We start from the raw sequence: 17,138 nt of genomic DNA, 5'->3' as shown, positions 1-17,138 counted from the left end.
AGATCTATAACCCCAGGCTAATCACAACAAAACATCAGACAAATTCAAGTCAAGAGAGGCTGCAAAATAGCTCACCAGTACTTTTCTGTAATGTGGTAGACTGGGTTGGATTCTGGAACAGAAAAAAGGATATTAGAGGGAAAAATGGTGAAATTCAGATAAAGACTTAGTCTAGTTAATAGTACTATACGAATGTTTATTTCTTGGTTTTGACAAAGATACCACGGCTATGTGAGACATTAACATTAGGGGAAGCTAGGTAAAGAATAACAACTCTCTGTACATCTTTGCACCTTTTCGGTAAACCTCAAGTTATTCCAAAATAAAGTTTTAAAACTAAAGAAAAAAAAATCCCCAAAAGAAAACTCCAGACCCAGATGGTTTCACTGGTGAATTGTATCAAATCTTTAAGACAAAACTAATAACAATGTTACATAAACTTTTTCAAAATATAGAGGAAGAGGTAACATTTCCAAACATATTTTACAAGGCCAGAAGAAATTTGACAAAGACATTACAAAAAATTCAAGACCAATACTTCTCATGAACATAAACACAAAAAACAGTATATAGATAGATAGATATAGATATATATCTATATATAGATATATAGATACAGATAGATAGATATCATATATAGATACATGTTATGATACATTATGTCTATGTTGGGTCATAGGGCTTCAAATGGTGATGGTGGTCAAAAGGTACAAATTTCTTTTTCTTTTTTTTAAATATAATTTATTGTCAAGTTAGCTAACATACAGTGTATACAGTGTGCTCTTGGCTTCAGGAGTAGATTCCCAGGATTCATAGCTTATATACAACACCCAGTGCTCATTCCAACAAGTGCCCTCCTCAATGCCCATCACCCTATTTTCCCCTCCCCTGCACCCCTACCCCGCCTCCCCCCCATCAGCCCTCGGTTTGTTCTCTGTATTTAAGAGTCTCTTATGCCTTGCCTCCCTCTCTGAAACTATTTTTCCCCCTTCCCTTCCCCCATGGTCTTCAGTTAAGTTTCTCAAATTCCACATATGAGTGAAAACATAGGATATCTCTTCCTCTGACTGACTTACTTCACTTAGCATAATACCCTCCAGTTCCATCCACATTGTTGCAAATGGCAAGTTTTCATTCTTTCTCAAAAGGTACAAATTTCTTGTTACAAGTTAAGTAAGTTCTAAGGATGTAATGTATAGCATGGCGATTATAGTTAATGGTACAATATAGCATATTTGAAAGTTGTTAAGAGAATAGATCTTAAAAGTTCTCATCACAAGAAAAAATGTAACTATGTGAGGTAATGGATATAAACTGGACTGACTTTGATAATTATTTTGCTATAAATACAAGTATCAAATCACATTGTACACCTTAAGCTAATACAATGCCAATTGTATCTCAGTAAGAGTAGAAAAAATAAAATAAATTTTTAAAAGAAATAAATTATGACGAAGTTAGGTTTATCCCAGAAATGCAAGGTTGCTTTAACATTTAAAAATTGATCAATGTCAGGGCGCCTGAGTGACTTAATTGGTTTTGGCTCGGGTCATGATCTCATGGTTCATGGGTTCAAGCCCCGTGTTGGGCTCCACTCTGGCAGCACGGAACCTGCTTAGGATTCTCTCCCTCTCTCTCTGCCCCTCCCTAGCTTGCTTGTTCTCTCAAAATAAATAAACAAACTTAATCTAAAAGATTTAAAAATCAATGTAATTCACCACACTGGCATAGGGAAAGAGAAAACCATACGAGGCATAAAAAAAGGACTGACAAAATTCAACAGCTGTTTACGGTGAAAATTCTCAGAGAATTTGGAGGGTAACTTCTTCAGTCTGATAAAAGGCAGCTACAAAAGAAAATCTACATCTAATATCATAGTTAATGGTAACATGCTGAAGTATTTCAGTATTGGGAACAAGATAAAGATGTCCACTCTCACCAGTTCTATTTAATATATTACTCAAGGTGCTAGCCAGTTCAGTAAAAAAAAAAGAAAAGAAAAGAAAAAGAAATAAAAGGCATGAAGATTGGGAATAAATAAGTAAACTGGTCTATATTTGCAGATATTATTCTTACATAGATCATCACAGGAATCTATAAAGCAAGTACTAGAAATACTGAGTGAGGCTAAGCAAGGTCACGGGATACAGGGTTGATATACAGAAACCCACTCAGTGTCATATATTAGCTGAAATCATTAGAAAGTACGTTTTTTAAAATTCCAGCTGCAATAGGAGCAAATCACAAAATTCTTAGTGATAAATGTAACGAATATTGCATCAGACCTGTGCGCTGATGGTGTAAAATGCTCCTGAGAGAATTTACAGCAGACTTCACGCAACGGGGACACGTGCCGTGCTCTGCATTGGAAGACTCAGTACTGTTAAGACGTCGATTCTTCTCAAATTGATCTACAAATTCAACACAATCCCAGTCATAGTCCTATGTTTTTGGAGAAATTAACAAACTGATCTTAGAATGTATACGGAAATGTAGAAGACCTAACAAAGGAAAAGCTTTTCAACAAAGAAGAAATGAAGTCAGTGGGGTGGGTTTGAATCCAATCTGACTGGTGTCCTTATGTAAACAGGGAAATTTGGAAACAGTAGATGTATACACAGGGAGAAAACCATGTGAAAACGGAGGCAGATACAGGGGGTGATAGTTCCATAAGCCAACAAATGCCAAAGCTTGCCAACCAACACCAGAAGCTAGAAGAGGGGCCTGGAACACATTCTCACAGCCTTAAAAAGAATCAACTCTACCAACACCTTGATCTTGGATGTCTAACCTCCAGAAAGGTGAGACAATAAATTTCTGTTGGCTCAGCCACCTACTTGATAATACTTTGTTACAGCAGCTTTGGCAAACTAATACATATTTTTGTATGCTAGACAATAAATGAGACTTCATTAAATAAAAAATCTCTGCTCATCAAGAAAATTGCTTATCATCTTTCCAATAGGAAAGTTAATAGGCAAGCCACAGATGTGAAGAAAGTATTTGCAAACATATATCTGACAGAGGACTAACATCTAGAACATACATATATTTTAAAAACTCCTGTAACTAGTTAATAAAAAGACACCCAGTAAGAATGGCCAAAATATTTGAACAGACACTTCACAAAAGAAGATATATAAACAACCAACAACTACTTAAAAAGGAAATGCAAACTGAAACCACAATGAAATACTACAATATGCCATCAGAATGGCTAAAAGTCAAAAGACTTTTTATATGAAACTTTGGTGATGTTTTGGAGCAACTGGAACTCTTGTTGGTTGGAATGTAAAATGGTACTACCATCTTGGGAAAAGTTCCAACGGTTTCCTTTAAAACTAAATGGGCACCAGCATTGTGATCCAGGAAGTCCACTCTATTTATTTCAAGAGAAATAAAAACATATATTCACCAAGAAAAAAAAAAAAGTGTACAAGGATATCCAAAGCAGCTTTAATTCATGATAGCAAAAAGTTGATAGGTAAGTGATGGTATAATCATACAATGGAAGGTAAGTGATGGTATAATCATACAGTGGAATGCTACTCAACAATAAGAAGGAATTATACACATCCTGGATGACCCTCCAAAACATCATGTTGTTAAGAAGCCAAATACAAGGAGTTCACAATGCATGATTCCATTTATGTAAAGTTCTAAAATAAGTAAAACTAATTTATGGTGAAAAAAATCAGAACAGTAGTTGCCTCTGGAGATTGATGGGGGCAGGGTATTGACTAGGGAGAACAGGGGACATTTTTCTGGAATGATGGTAATGTTCTACATCTTGACAGGGATTTGGGTCACATAGATGGATACAACGTCAAAATTCTTGAGTAGCATATTCAAGATATGTGCATTTCAATCTGTATAAATTTTACCTAGAAAATCTACAAATATTGAACTCAAGTTCATTATATAAATGCTTAAGTGCTTCAAGGTGAAGTATGCTGTTTTCAGTCTACTCTGAAATGCATAAAAAACAGATTGATGGAGGAATAGACAGGTATGTGTTGAAGCAAATATGGCCAAATGTTAATTGTAGATCTGGTTAGTAGATATGTGACTGCTCACTGTAAAATTCAACCTTTCTGTATGTTAGAAAATTTTTATAATAAAATGTTAGGGAGAATACAAAGACTTCAGGATCTCTGAGGAGGGTAGCTTCTTCTAATCTTAGAAAACCATTTCATCTCATATTAGTGTTTCTTGGAGGGTGGTCTTCGCCTCACCAACTTGTGTAGACCCAGTGCAGGAACTTAAATACTGAAGTTTAAGAACTAGTGTTCTATATCCCTATCCTGCAGGATTTCACTCCACACACACAGCTTCAAATGCTACTTCATTGCCAACTCCCAAATCTTGGGGTCTTTCTTTAGCTCCGATTCCCTTTGGGCTGGGAAGTTCCATAGGTCTTCCAGTTAAACTTACCAACCCCCACACTGGACTCATTTTCCTACCCCTACATCCCAACCTCACTGTCCTCCCCTAACCATCATTCTCGGTCAGGAAAAGGCACCCTTCCACCCATCTGACCAACCCAGGGACCTGGGGGGGGGGGGGTTGCGGGGGGTGTCATCCTTGACTCTTCTATTTCCATTTATTTCAGGTTACAGTGGTGGCTCGCTGACTTGTCTAAAACATCTGTCACATCACTCTTTGCCCCATGGGCAGTCACTGCCTTAATTTAGTTGTCATGATGCAGTGCCTTCTGAGCCTCCTCCATGAGGGGAGCAGCCCAAAATACCACAGGCAACGAGAAGGGTTGGGAGGGGAGGCATTATGACCAGGAGACAGAGGTTAAGTAATGTGCCCAAGGGCACACAGCTGGGAGGTGCTGAAGTGAGGATCTGAATGCAGATCATCTGGCTCCAGAGTCTGTTTAAACCATCACTCGTTATCAACAAAAATGGGGGTTTTCTTTTTTTGTGGTGAGATTCAACTACAGCTCTGTTACTCGAGTAACACTAGCTGCTGTAACAGATAAATCCCCAGGTCTCAACACTTTACTGTAACAAAAATTCCCCCCATCATAACGCTCTCCTCCTCAAAGCAGTGATAAGGAACCCAGGCTCCTTCCATTGTGACTCTGCCATCTTCCTCCCTCCAGAGGAGGGATCCTCCTCCTGTGTCTTTAGCCAGATGGGAAAAGAATTCATGGGATTGGGTGAGATGTTTTTACAGACCTGGTCTGGGAATGGCAAAGGTTACTTTTCACCAAGTGCACCCCCAGCTGTGTGCCCTGGAGGAAAAGGAAACGGAGTTGGTTAAGTACCTAAGAGTTTTTGTCAAAATCCAATCGCTCTTAATTCTGATTTACTCAAGAAAGACAGCATCGCTTCTACACTTCAACTTATGCTGGCATATTATGCTTTTCAAAAAAAAAATATATCCACAGCCAGAGAGTGCAGAAAATTTAGAATCCCCTCCTTCTCGAAAAGAATATACAATTGGAGTCATATATTTACATACATATATATGTACAGATATAAATAATCAAACTTGGCATTATTAAAACACTACACGTAATCCACATCTTATTCACAAATTGGCTAAAAATCTTTTACAGGTTCAAAAGTAGGCCCAAAACAGAGACAAACCCTACCCCAAACGGTGTCAAAATACTTGGAAGTACCCTCGCCGATTCACATTTGGTATTATTAGAAATTAAATCAAATCTTCTAAGTCCTTCTAGATTAATTTTGAAATCTTTAAAAAACAAAAATAAAAATAAAAAAAAGCAAGCAACCCAGAGGAAGCTCTCTAGAGGAAAAAACAATTTTCTCCAGAGAAGTTAAAAAAGGGTCCTATGGGTTATGTCCATCCCAGAAATACATCGTTTACCCAAGTGACATGGAATTGGCTTCAGGAAAAACAGACTTTCGGATAATTTTTGCTTGTTTCTCTTTAAAGTGACTTGGATAATATGGCAGTGACTTTTGAAAGCTACCATTTGTCAACCACCTCCCGGCAGCTCCGTGCCAAGTGCCTTCTGTGCATTCTCTTACTCCAACCTCACAACTAACCACAAGCACTTACGAAAAAGGCCTGGGCCGTTTTCCCATCCTAGAATGGATACAGAGGTAAAAATCGGAACAGTCTAAAGCCAAAAACTTACATTTATACATAATCTGATTCTAACTGCTACTGACCTCAAGGTGAGCTACCAAAGGACAAAGCACAACGTTTGGAAAATTGACCCGTTTTAATTTTTTAAAAACAAAAACACACAACACAACATCAAATTATTTTTGCCGTCTACAATTCAGTTATATCCAAACATTCTAAGACCAAACAGAGTCCTCTGCCCAGCAGCAGGGGACTACGAGGAGAGAGACGCTGAAGACACACGAGGGTGAATGCTAGAGGACAGTCCCAGCTGCGGGCCACAGCCTTCCAGCCCGACGCACGCCGCCACTTTCACTTCACAGTTTGTTCACATGGTTTACGGGAAGCTCTTTAAAATCATTTCATCCCAGACGCCAGATTTCTTCAACAACACAGAGCTCCACATCGGTGTTTCCACCCGACTGATAGGACTAAAAAGCGGTTTTTGTTTTCATCTTGTTTTAGCAGGGCAGAGAAGTGAAACTAGCCGCCAGATGCCTTTAGTAATAAATGAGGAGAGGAGAGGTAAGGAAGGATCTGGGCTGTGCTGGGTGCTGGCTTCTACTTGTCTCCTTGAGAACGTGACTTCCGAAGTGTTAAATCACACTCATGCCACTACAATGATTAGTACTAGTAATCTTTTCTCAGATGATAAAAAGGAAAAGTACCCAATGGACATAAAAATGGTCAAAAAGATCTTACCGCAGGTCAATTTTTCCCCCCCAAAAAAGATACAAAATGAACATATAATTGGGATGGTAACTCCGTTAGACATTCCAATTCACCCAGTCGCTTGTTCGCCATACAAGTAAGGAGAACAGGCATTGAGTTTTATTAGCAATGTTATAGTAGTAACCAGATGTGTTAATGGCAGCTTATTTGAGGTCCATCAATCCTTGGAACACGTGTAGGAAAGCATGGCTGTCGTTCTCCGACTGCCCACATCTGAACACATTCAGCTACCACGGAAACTACAAAGGAAGGAAAAAATATATTTATTCCAAGATTCATTTACTGGGATTTTTAAACGCCCTTTCTTCCGTAAAGCCCTGGCGTGCTGATAGTGTGCTAGGGACTGCTGTGTTTCCCAGCATGAGCTCCCATCCTCTGAGGGTCCTGAGAAGGATAGTGGATTGGTCCTGGAGCCCTCATGAAAGGAGGGGGTGGTCCCATTGGGTGGAACATGTGTGGCCCAAAACCTGCAGATGGGAGAGGACAAATCTGTTAGGCTTGCCGTTTCCTGGACAACCTTTCAAACCTGTGAATCTTTCTAAGGTCAAAACCACCCAGCCGTAAGTCAAATTGACAAGGGGCTTCAGAAAATGTCAGTTCACAGACTTGCTTAGGCATGTCCACCTGTAGTACTTCCTCGGCTTTAGAAAGCTTTCCCCTCAGACCAGGTTAAAAGAAAACTCCACAGGACCCAAAGGGATCTGGTACTATGTCATCTGAGCCTTTGGTGCCTAACACGCCAAGCCTACCAGACAGGATGCAATCAGGATTTGGGAAATGAGGAAGGAACCAGGCTGATGCCAGACTCTGTCACCACCAACCTCAATGCCTTATACCAGAATGGAAGGTGTTCAGAAACCAGGACTTTGTTACAGAGTATGGGAACTCTGCCACAGGAGAACCGGCTATTTGTGACTTACCTACACTGTACAGATCGCCACTGACATTTCCTAGAGCAGCGCTACACAAAGTGCTGGTCCTAGAACTGCTTATTACTGCCCCCGCCACCCCAAGATAAAGTCAAATGTAACTTGAGCCAAACAGGGAACAAACTGATGAGAGATCACTATAATCCAGTAACTCCCATTCTGATCATACACACTCAGATCTTTAGAAAACTGGCAACCTTCTCCTCCTTGGCAGGCCAGGGAAAAAAACGAAAGATCAGGGATCCTAACAAATCAGGTTTACTTGCAGACTTCTATGGGGCAAACTCAGAGGATTTAGCCACGATAATGAGGTGTGGAGACAGGACTCTCACAAAGATTTTCCTGGGCTAAATGAGACCTATTTACTAAGAAAGAAGATGGATGTTACCTGGGGGTGGGGGCGGGGCAATACCAGGGGGTGGCGGCAGGGCTATGTTCACCACTGCTGGAGGACCACTTGGGGGTAGGTTGAAGTAGTTGGCAGAGGCTTCTTCTTCGGCTGCAGGAGGAGGCGGAAGAGCTGGAGAAGAGAAAACAGCCAACAGTCAAAGGGAAGAAGACCGTGCAACGATGTTTCTACCTCCTTTAAGCCCGGGGCTCCTGCTGGGGGAAAAGAGTTGCTACAGTAGCCAGAGACCTGCCTGGGTCTCTCCTGACACTGAGGAACAGCAGGGCAGGGTGAGCATTTGACGTCAGCAAGCTACCCAGTAGGCAGGAAGTTTGCACTCACCTCCTGGCAGTCCTGGAACGGGCTCTAGCTTGATCCCAGAGTCTGTGGTTCCATCCTTCTCTTTTTCTTTTCCTCTGGCTGCTTGGGACCTGGGCGACAGACAGACAGACAGACACACACACACACACACACACACACACACACACACACACAATGTCAGCACTCTGTCCCACCTTCTCTCACACCTCTGCTTCTCGTGTTTCCAAATAGAGTTCCTTTGCTCCTTGCCTCCTTTTCAGAGAATACTCTTTTCCCCTAAATGCCACTGTGCAGAGTAGACAGAAGCAAATGTTTTAAAGCCAGAAAGACCTGGATTCAAACTCTGCTGGAAATGCTGTTAAGGACAAGAAGCAGCGACCTATGTGTGTTTGGCGCAGTGCTTAATCAGCACACAGGAAGCACCCACAAGGGGCGCTCCTTCCTGGTTCCAAGCTGGAAACATGTTCTCCCTTTGAACCTTCAGGGTATTTCACTTCGAGTCTCTCTTATGCAATCATCACTTTCAAACTTCAATTAGCTATTCTCCATGGACAACCAGCCCCTAGAGGGCAGAAACTAGGTCTAATGCATTTGTAAACTCTCAAATCCAATCTTTCTTGCCCTGACGTTATATTTGGCCTATAATAGCTGGTCACAAAAGGTAAGAACCTTCGAAGGAGTAGATTACAACGGCAAAGCCCTGAATAAATTTCCAAAGCAGGATCCTCCCAATGTCCACAGTGTTAGAGAAGTGTCAGAGAAATGAAACATTGTTTTTAACGGTCCTATTGACTTAAACCCATTCACCAAAAGCATACTAGCTCCCAGATAATGAAACACTTCCTTGAAAATCTCAATAAAGACATCGTAAAATAGCCCAATTCTCACCTTCCCCATTTCACGTTGAGTCTACGGCCATTGACAATCAACTTATTAAAGGACTTCTCCGCAGCCACCTCTGCAGCCTGCCTCGTGGCAAACTGGATGAACGCACACTGCTGTCTCTGTACGACGGTGATCGTCCGGATCTCCCCAAACTGGTAGAAGTGATTTCTGAAGGGATACAGGCAGAGAAACAGGAGAGTTAATGACACTCCCAGGAGGTTGCAGTGGATTATTCATTCTTGCACTCACTCACACACAAGGCAGGTGGCCCCCTGGTCATCTGCCTAACTACCTGCAGGTAATTCCCCCAGTACCCTGCCCTACTGTGGGTACTACTTACTGAGAGAGAGTATAAGAAAAATAGTGAGTAAATAAAGGTTTACAAACATCTCAGGGATTGTTCCATGGAGGAATAGAGGCTCCAGTATCCAGGTTTCATAGGGACCCTAAACCCTCCATAAGGGGCTGGCAAACTCAGGCCCGCAGCTCATGAGCCAAGAACATTGTAAAAAGTTTGTTTTTTAATTAAAAAAAAAAAAAATTTTTCTTTAAATGTTATTATTGAAAGACAGAGAGAGACAGAGCATGAGCAGGGGAGGGACAGAGAGAGAGAGACAGGGAGACACAGAATCCTAAGCAGGCTCCAGGCTCTGAGCTGTCAGCACAGAGCCCGACGCGGGGCTCGAACTCACAAACTGTGAGATCATGACCTGAGCCGAAGTCAGACGCTTAACCGACTGAGCTACCCAGGCGCCCCGTTTTTTAATCTTTTTAAACATTTATTTTTGAGAGACAGAGAGACAGAGTGTGAGTGGGGGAGGGGCAGAGAGAGAGGGAGACACAGAATCCGAAGCAGGATCCAGGCTCCAAGCTGTCAGCACAGAGCCCAATGCGGGGCTCCAACTCATGAACCGCGAGATCATGACCTGAGCTAAAGTCAGACATTTAATTGACTGAGCCACCCAGGCACCTCTAAAAAAGTTTTTTAAGGCTATGTAACAACAACAACAATGAAACAAAAGGGAGGAGCAGGGAAAGCGTCGGCCAGCAGTAGGGACTGTCTAGCTCACTTAGACCGGGTTTAATGGAGACAGGCTACCAAGGGCAGGTTATACACTTATAGGAGATAAGTGGGTAATTGGAAGGGGTAATTTCCATCACTATCTGTCTAGATGTCCCATTGGCCAAGCAAAATACAAGCCAAGAATAATATAAACATAGCAAACAGAAATCTCTTTAAAAAGCCAACAATTTAAACCATGAGAGTTTTATAACTGCCAAGGTCTCCCTCCTTGACATAATTAATCATTCTTGGATATGTGCCATATTTAAAAGACTCTATTTGGCTATTAGGTCAAATAGAATCTCGTGATTATTATCACGTGGAAGGATCAGGTAAGCACTATAAGCACTGCCGATGAACATTACTATTCTGGCAAGAGAAAGGACACGTTTATAAAAATTCTTGTTAGCATGACTAATTAGCATAACTATAGAGAGGCTAAAGAAAAATGTACTTTGTACAGAATTATCCTGTTGCCTGTGTTTTTGCCCAAAAAAGTATTTCAGGGCAGTTAAAAGCAGAGAGCTCATAAAATTTTATCTACAAACCTTAGATCGGTCTCAGTAATGGTATCGCCCAGACCACCAACATACAGCGTGGTGATAGTCTTGTCCTCTGGGGGGTCCAGACGAGGCATTGTTGAAGCCCGCTTTAGAAGCTTATCTGCCACAGGGTCATTGATCCCATAATATCGGTCTTTAATGTTCTGATCAGCAAGGGGGTCATCCGGATCTGTTGGCTTCTCATGCCTATGGTTCAAGACAGAACAACACATGAAGGTAAAACAAAGGAAAAGAATTTACAGGTTATCACCCAATAGTAGCTACGTACATATACCCTGAAATGCCTTCTGAACTAGAAACCATGGCCATACCAAAACATAATTATCACAACAAAGCTAACACCAAAAGGATTTATTGTATCACACAAACACTTGCCAGCCTCCTAAAAGCCATTTAAATGACGATCTACGGTAACAGACTTTCCTTATAAAGAAATGCTTTTGGCACACTCTGCTTCAAAACAAAAAGTAATCAAAACATGGTTACCCTTCTCTAGGGCAATGGTTCTTAACAAACCTGAAGTCCTGCATTCCACGGAGAGTCTCATTAAGGCTGTGGACCAGCCCCAGAAAAAAGTATAGATAATTTTTTTTTTTTTTTTTTGGTGGGTGTGTGGTTAACCAAGACCCAATCAAGAACTTCTGATCCAGACGCTTGGCGGTCTTGACTGAAACATACTCACATACCTGTTAGGGGTCTGGCCTTCATTTGATTTCAACTACACACTGAGATTTAAACCATGACATACTTCTCAGGCAGAAACTTTTAGAGTCAACATCGTATTATATGGCATAATAACTTAGTTTCCCAAGGCATGGTTACGAGTAAAAGTCCCATTACAAGTAAAAACAACAATTTAATCAAGCTCTTCTAAATTTAATAGCCCTAAGAAATGAGATATATGACACTAATTGCATAAACTTGTTTAATTACATTTTTAAAATATGTATTAAAAAAATTTTTTTTAATGTTTATTTTTGAAGGAGACAGAACGTGAGTGGGAGAGGGGCAGAGAGAGGGAGACACAGAATCCGAAGCAGACTCCAGGCTCTGAGATATCAGCACAGAGCCTGACATGGGGCTCGAACTCACAATCTGTGAGATCATGACCCGAGTGAAGTCAGTTGCCCAACCGACTGAGCCACCCAGACGCCCCCAATTTTTTTAATATTTATTTTTGAGAGAGACAGAGAGAGCGTGTGCAAGCAGGGGAGGGGCAGAGAGAGAGAGGGAGACACAGAATCCAAAGCAGGCTCCAGGTTCTGAGCTGTCAGCACAGAGCTCGACATGGGGCTCAAACCCACGAACTGTGAGATCATGACCTGAGCCGAAGTCAGATGCTTAACCGACTGAACCACCCAGATGCCCCTAAACTTGTAGATTTTAAAGCAGAAATAGTTTAAGCTAGCATCTCCCATTTCTTAGATGACTAATTATCTAAAAGCAAATAATGAAAATGGAATTCAGCTCTTGCCTGTATGGACACTCCTCTCCTCTCTTACATTCTCCTTTTACCCAGAAGGAGCAAATGTGGGGTCGATTCCTTTTGTAGTAGGGTGTGGTCCGGGCTAGTTTGAGTAGCATGTCACTGGTGGATGTGGCTTTCCCCAACATGCCAACTGGCCGTGTTCCATCAGAGTTGGAAATCTACAGAGCGACGACAAGTTCAAAAGATAAATTACACAGACTGTATCAATCCACTAGGATTCTACCAAATATAAAATTACATCAAGAAAGTGGCAGCACACCTCTCTCTCCATATTCTGTGTGTAGTATTCTTTGTTGACATCTGACTTTGGCATATCATCCTTAAAAGACAATCCTGCATCCCGAACCTGGATGGGCAGGCCTGGTACAAAGGAAAGGAGGAAAAAACCTCAAGATACATTTTAAAACAAATCCATATTGAACATGCACATAGAATACAACATCATTGTTCTCTCCTCCAGCTTTCTAGGTATCAGAGGCTTTATTATTTTTTTAATGTTTATTTATTTTGAGAGAGAGAGTGAGCGAGGAAGAGGAGTAGAGAGAGGGGAAAGGGAAAATCCCAACCTGATGCAGGGCTCAATCCCATGAACCATGAGACCATGACCTGAGCTGAAATTAAGAGTCCAATGCTCAACCAACTGAGCCACCCACACGTCCCCAGAGGCTTTATTTTTATTCGAAATCTTTATTACCATCAGGCCAAAACTACCTAAGAGCATTCTATGCAACTGTCGAAATTCCTAAGCTGTCATGATATTTGAAATGAAGGTTTTAGAAAATCTTTTAGATGACAAACTTTGGTTATGGTCAGATTTGACCTGTAATTAATGAAGTACCTAGCTTTTATTGGAACAGGATTTATTTAAATAAACATAAAAAGTGGGTTATTTTTAGGCTGGTGTTCTAGATCCTTGGGATAGTCATAGTCAGTAAGAGTCACTATATTCCAGAACCAGAACACTTCTTTTAACAAACATGTAAGTAAATAATATTAAACAATATATGACCAGGACTCTGATTAGCAGCTAACTTTCTTAACATACATAAACTTATATTTTCCCTTTTATTTTATTGTATAGTAGAAACTCTTATTGAAAAAGTACTTTTCTCATAAACAAAAAGTCACTTGTAGTTAAAAAAAAAAATCACTCCCAAATTACTTTTAAAATAGGAGCAGTTATAGCACATCAGTCCCCAAAACACAGAAATCTAAAGCACAATTAGCCTATGCTTCTGGTAGGGATTGTGGGAAAGAGCTTTGGATTTTGAAAGAAGCCCAAGGCAAAGAGATTATCTACCATAGGAACAATGCCTTTGCCTCACTTTGGCTACACAGATGTACAGAGAGGCTTGGGCCAGTCCTGATTAATTCCCAACTTTTCCTTAAGTTAAGTTCCTCCCCTTGTCCGGAAGGGCTCTAGGATGGCCTGGCACGATTCTCCTCTTCCTAGGAGAAGCAGAGCACAAAAGGCACTCCAAAGGGGGGTCAGAACTGGAGATGGGGTGAGAAGTAGAAAACAAAAAGACTAATTTGTCATCTAGGGCAACTGCATCTGCATAGTTTTAGATCTGTTAGGGCAAACATACCATATTCTAGGTCCAAGAGGCAGGTCTGACAGACATTCTTCAATTTACTGCAGGTTTGGCACACTTCAGTCTTCTTGAAACGCATGCGGACACCGGGGCACCAGCGAAATACTGTGAATGGCCTGGCACAGATCTGGAAAACAAAATAAACAAAATAAACAAAATAAGAGCCCTGATGCTGGTCTGGCCAATCAAGCTAGGGGATTTAATAACAACAGGGGATTTAAAGAAAGGATCCTTGACTCTAGGGTTTAGAAGAGATCTTAGCAATCATGTAGTCTAAACACCATCTGACATTTCGATTCCATTTAGCACACCCATCCCCAGGAGTTAAAAAATTAACACAGTACAGAAATGAAATACTCAAAAGTCAAAGTCCTCCCCACACTAGAGGTAACCACCATTAACATATGACCCTTAATCTTTTGGGGGGACAGTGGGGAATGCCATATACTCCTTTAAGAATCTTATGACAGCTATGACCTTCCTCCTCTGCTAAAATCTTCACTTGGAAGCTCCTGGGTGGCTCAGTCGGTTAAGCATCTGACCTCGGCTCAGGTCATGATCTCATAGTTCGTGAGTTTGAGCCCCGTCTCAAAGCTCTGTGCTGACAGCTCAGAGCCTGGAGCCCACTTCGGATTCTGTGTCTTCCTCTCTCTCTGCTCCTCCCCAGCTCGTGCTCTGTCTCTCAAATATAAATTAATGTCAAAAAAAAATTTAAATCCTCATGTGCACGGTCAGACAACACCACTCAATATACCATCTCTGAGGGTTCAAAGCCCATTCACAGACGCCAGGTTAAGAACCTTTACATTAAAGGCCTCACTTTCTTACCTCTCACACTAAACAGTTAACAATCAGTGAGTACATAAATGATACATGAAAGTCTGTGAAGCACTGACTTTTACTGGAGAAGCTCAAAGCCATGCAAATTGAAAAGAAAAGGAAAATCAAATCAAATCATTACTCTTTAACAGGCATGCTTACTTTGCATTCCTTCCCATACTTTTCTTTGGTCTGAAACAGAAAGAAACAGAAAACAGCAGGTTACAGAAAGAAAAAAACTAGATGTCTTCTCCTTCCCTAAATACAATCTAAGAAATGTGTCTGGAGATCCCCGGCATCCTAATGAGGTGTGTATGTGTGTGTGGGGACGACCTCTTTTGGGGGGTGGGGGGGGGGGGGCGGGCAGGGGATGACAGAGATATATTCTAACTACCTGCTATGAATTATACTCTCTTAAGAATCTTATGGATCTAGGGGCGCCTGGGTGGCGCAGTCGGTTAAGCGTCCGACTTCAGCCAGGTCACGATCTCGCGGTCCGTGAGTTCGAGCCCTGCGTCAGGCTCTGGGCTGATGGCTCGGAGCCTGGAGCCTGTTTCCGATTCTGTGTCTCCCTCTCTCTCTGCCCCTCCCCCGTTCATGCTCTGTCTCTCTCTGTCCCAAAAAAAAAAAAAAAAAAAAAAAAGAATCTTATGGATCTAATACTGGGTAAATACGTATGTTTCCACTGCCACAACTCTTCCGCTCACTTCTGGCTCCCAAGTTCTCGCTGAAGAACTAAAATTCCTAATAGTGTCCACAGTCCCCAAATCATGGAGGACGTAGCTATGGCTAGCCCATTTTACAAAGTTTAGTCAGAGGTACCTACTATACCCTCCTGTGCAGACAGTCTGTATACAGTCAATCAAGATCTCTGAGATGGATCACAACACAGCCCTATTCTAATTATTAAATATTAACTGCTGGTGATTTTACCCTTATTTATAAGGATGGGGTTACCTTACACTAAACAGATTACAAGGTGCAGTGGCCAAAAGGCACTGGATTAGGAATCAGGACACCGAGTTTCTCCTCCTTCCTTGCTAAGGTCCCTGGAGTCAGCCTATCTGAATTTATATCCAAGCTCTGCTCCTTGCTTGCCATACCGAAAAAACATAAACCGTATTTGCCTGGTTAATACACCTCACTCTTAGATAAATGCTCAACAAATATTAGCTGTCGTTATGACTCCTGGATCTCAGGAATGCCGCTGAGTTCCAAAGACAGAATAAGCATGACAGTCCTTTGCAAATAGTCCTGTGTTTTGGGTTAGTAAAGGAGCATCATTGCTTTGGCTTGGCTAGGAGAAGCATTTCACGGACAGCGTGTAGGTAACACAACAATGACAGAACCTGAAGAACTCTCGTTTCACACACGATTACTCACCATTCGAATATATGGGTTTTCTCCAAGACATGTCTGGCACAGAATGGGGAAGTCCTGGTGAAAGTGGGAAATCTGGTTGAAAGCCAGGCTCGGAAGACCCTGCCATCTCAGCCACACTCGTGGGGAAGGGGGAGGGAGGGGAGGCAAGGAGCGAGGGTGGGGGACAGGGTAGGGCAGGAACCCGAGGTTCTGCACGGGCCCGGTCGCGGGAGGGGGCGCTGTCTGCACTTCCGGCAAGCGGCGGGAAAAAAAGACCAGCTCGAAATGAGAGGAGAGGGCAGGGGTGGGAAGGGGGCAGGTCCCGGACCCTGGCTAAGCCCCCTCCCTCCAAGCCCGAAGGAGGGCCGCCCTCCAGCCTCCCGCTTTGGCCGAGCTAGGCCGCAGCGCTGGCTCCTTCCCGGAATTCCTTCGGCCGATCCACAGCCACGGCCCTGCCCGCCCCAAAGAGGCCCGGCTTCGCCGCCTCTCTCCGTCCTCCTCCGGCAGGCATACTCACCGCATCCTCCCAGTTCTGCCTGTTGTAGGTGTTGGAACCCAGAGAAGTCGCCATCTTGAGAGCGTCTGGAGGCAGTGGCGGCTTCCGAGTTGGGAGAGAGGACCGCCACAATCCCGTCAGGCCCCGAGGCTGGTTCCCGGCCCGTTGACGTCTTATTTATGCGTCTTGGGCGCCCTTGGGGGTGGGCCTCGTGCGTCATGACGTCGCCCGGAATTTTTTCGCTTAACAATTGGGCGGCCTGGTGGGTTTCCCTGGTCCTTTCTTTGAGTTGGTCCGTGCTTAGGAAGAAGAGCCGAAATACAATAGATTTATTTTAAAATTGAGCGAAGGAATAGAGGAACAAGCAAGGAATGAGGGGATGGGA

At 42.4% G+C, this 17,138-nt stretch overlaps 1 protein-coding gene across 1 annotated transcript; it reads right to left on the bottom strand.

Annotated features, from left to right (window-relative positions):
* Positions 1-6,189: 6,189 nt before the first annotated feature.
* On the bottom strand, positions 6,190-16,935 carry RBM22 (RNA binding motif protein 22). The gene is made up of 11 exons (XM_049647996.1): positions 16,775-16,935; positions 16,279-16,332; positions 15,058-15,087; positions 14,071-14,203; positions 12,741-12,841; positions 12,467-12,639; positions 10,978-11,178; positions 9,370-9,534; positions 8,503-8,591; positions 8,161-8,292; positions 6,190-7,310 (listed from the first exon to the last, which is right to left on the bottom strand). Exons 1-11 carry the CDS (start codon positions 16,826-16,828, stop codon positions 7,180-7,182), a joined length of 1,263 nt encoding a protein of 420 aa, XP_049503953.1. The 5' UTR covers positions 16,829-16,935; the 3' UTR covers positions 6,190-7,179.
* Between the last annotated feature and the right edge of the window lie 203 nt (positions 16,936-17,138).

Source organism: Panthera uncia (genome assembly GCF_023721935.1).
Source record: "Panthera uncia isolate 11264 chromosome A1 unlocalized genomic scaffold, Puncia_PCG_1.0 HiC_scaffold_17, whole genome shotgun sequence".
Lineage (NCBI taxonomy): Eukaryota > Metazoa > Chordata > Mammalia > Carnivora > Felidae > Panthera > Panthera uncia.
Note: the sequence above shows the minus strand (reverse complement) of the source record. Positions and strands in the feature narration are given on the sequence as shown.

Bases quoted from the DNA above. Each gene is read 5' to 3' on its own strand.
- RBM22 (XM_049647996.1), bottom strand. From the start codon at position 16,828: ATGGCGACTTCTCTGGGTTCCAACACCTACAACAGGCAGAACTGGGAG. The intron at 16,333-16,774 runs GTGAGTATGCCT...CACTTTCACCAG, and splicing joins GGCAGAACTGGGAGGATGCG to GACTTCCCCATTCTGTGCCA. The intron at 12,842-14,070 runs GTATGTTTGCCC...CCTTTGTACCAG, and splicing joins CCTCTTGGACCTAGAATATG to GCCTGCCCATCCAGGTTCGG.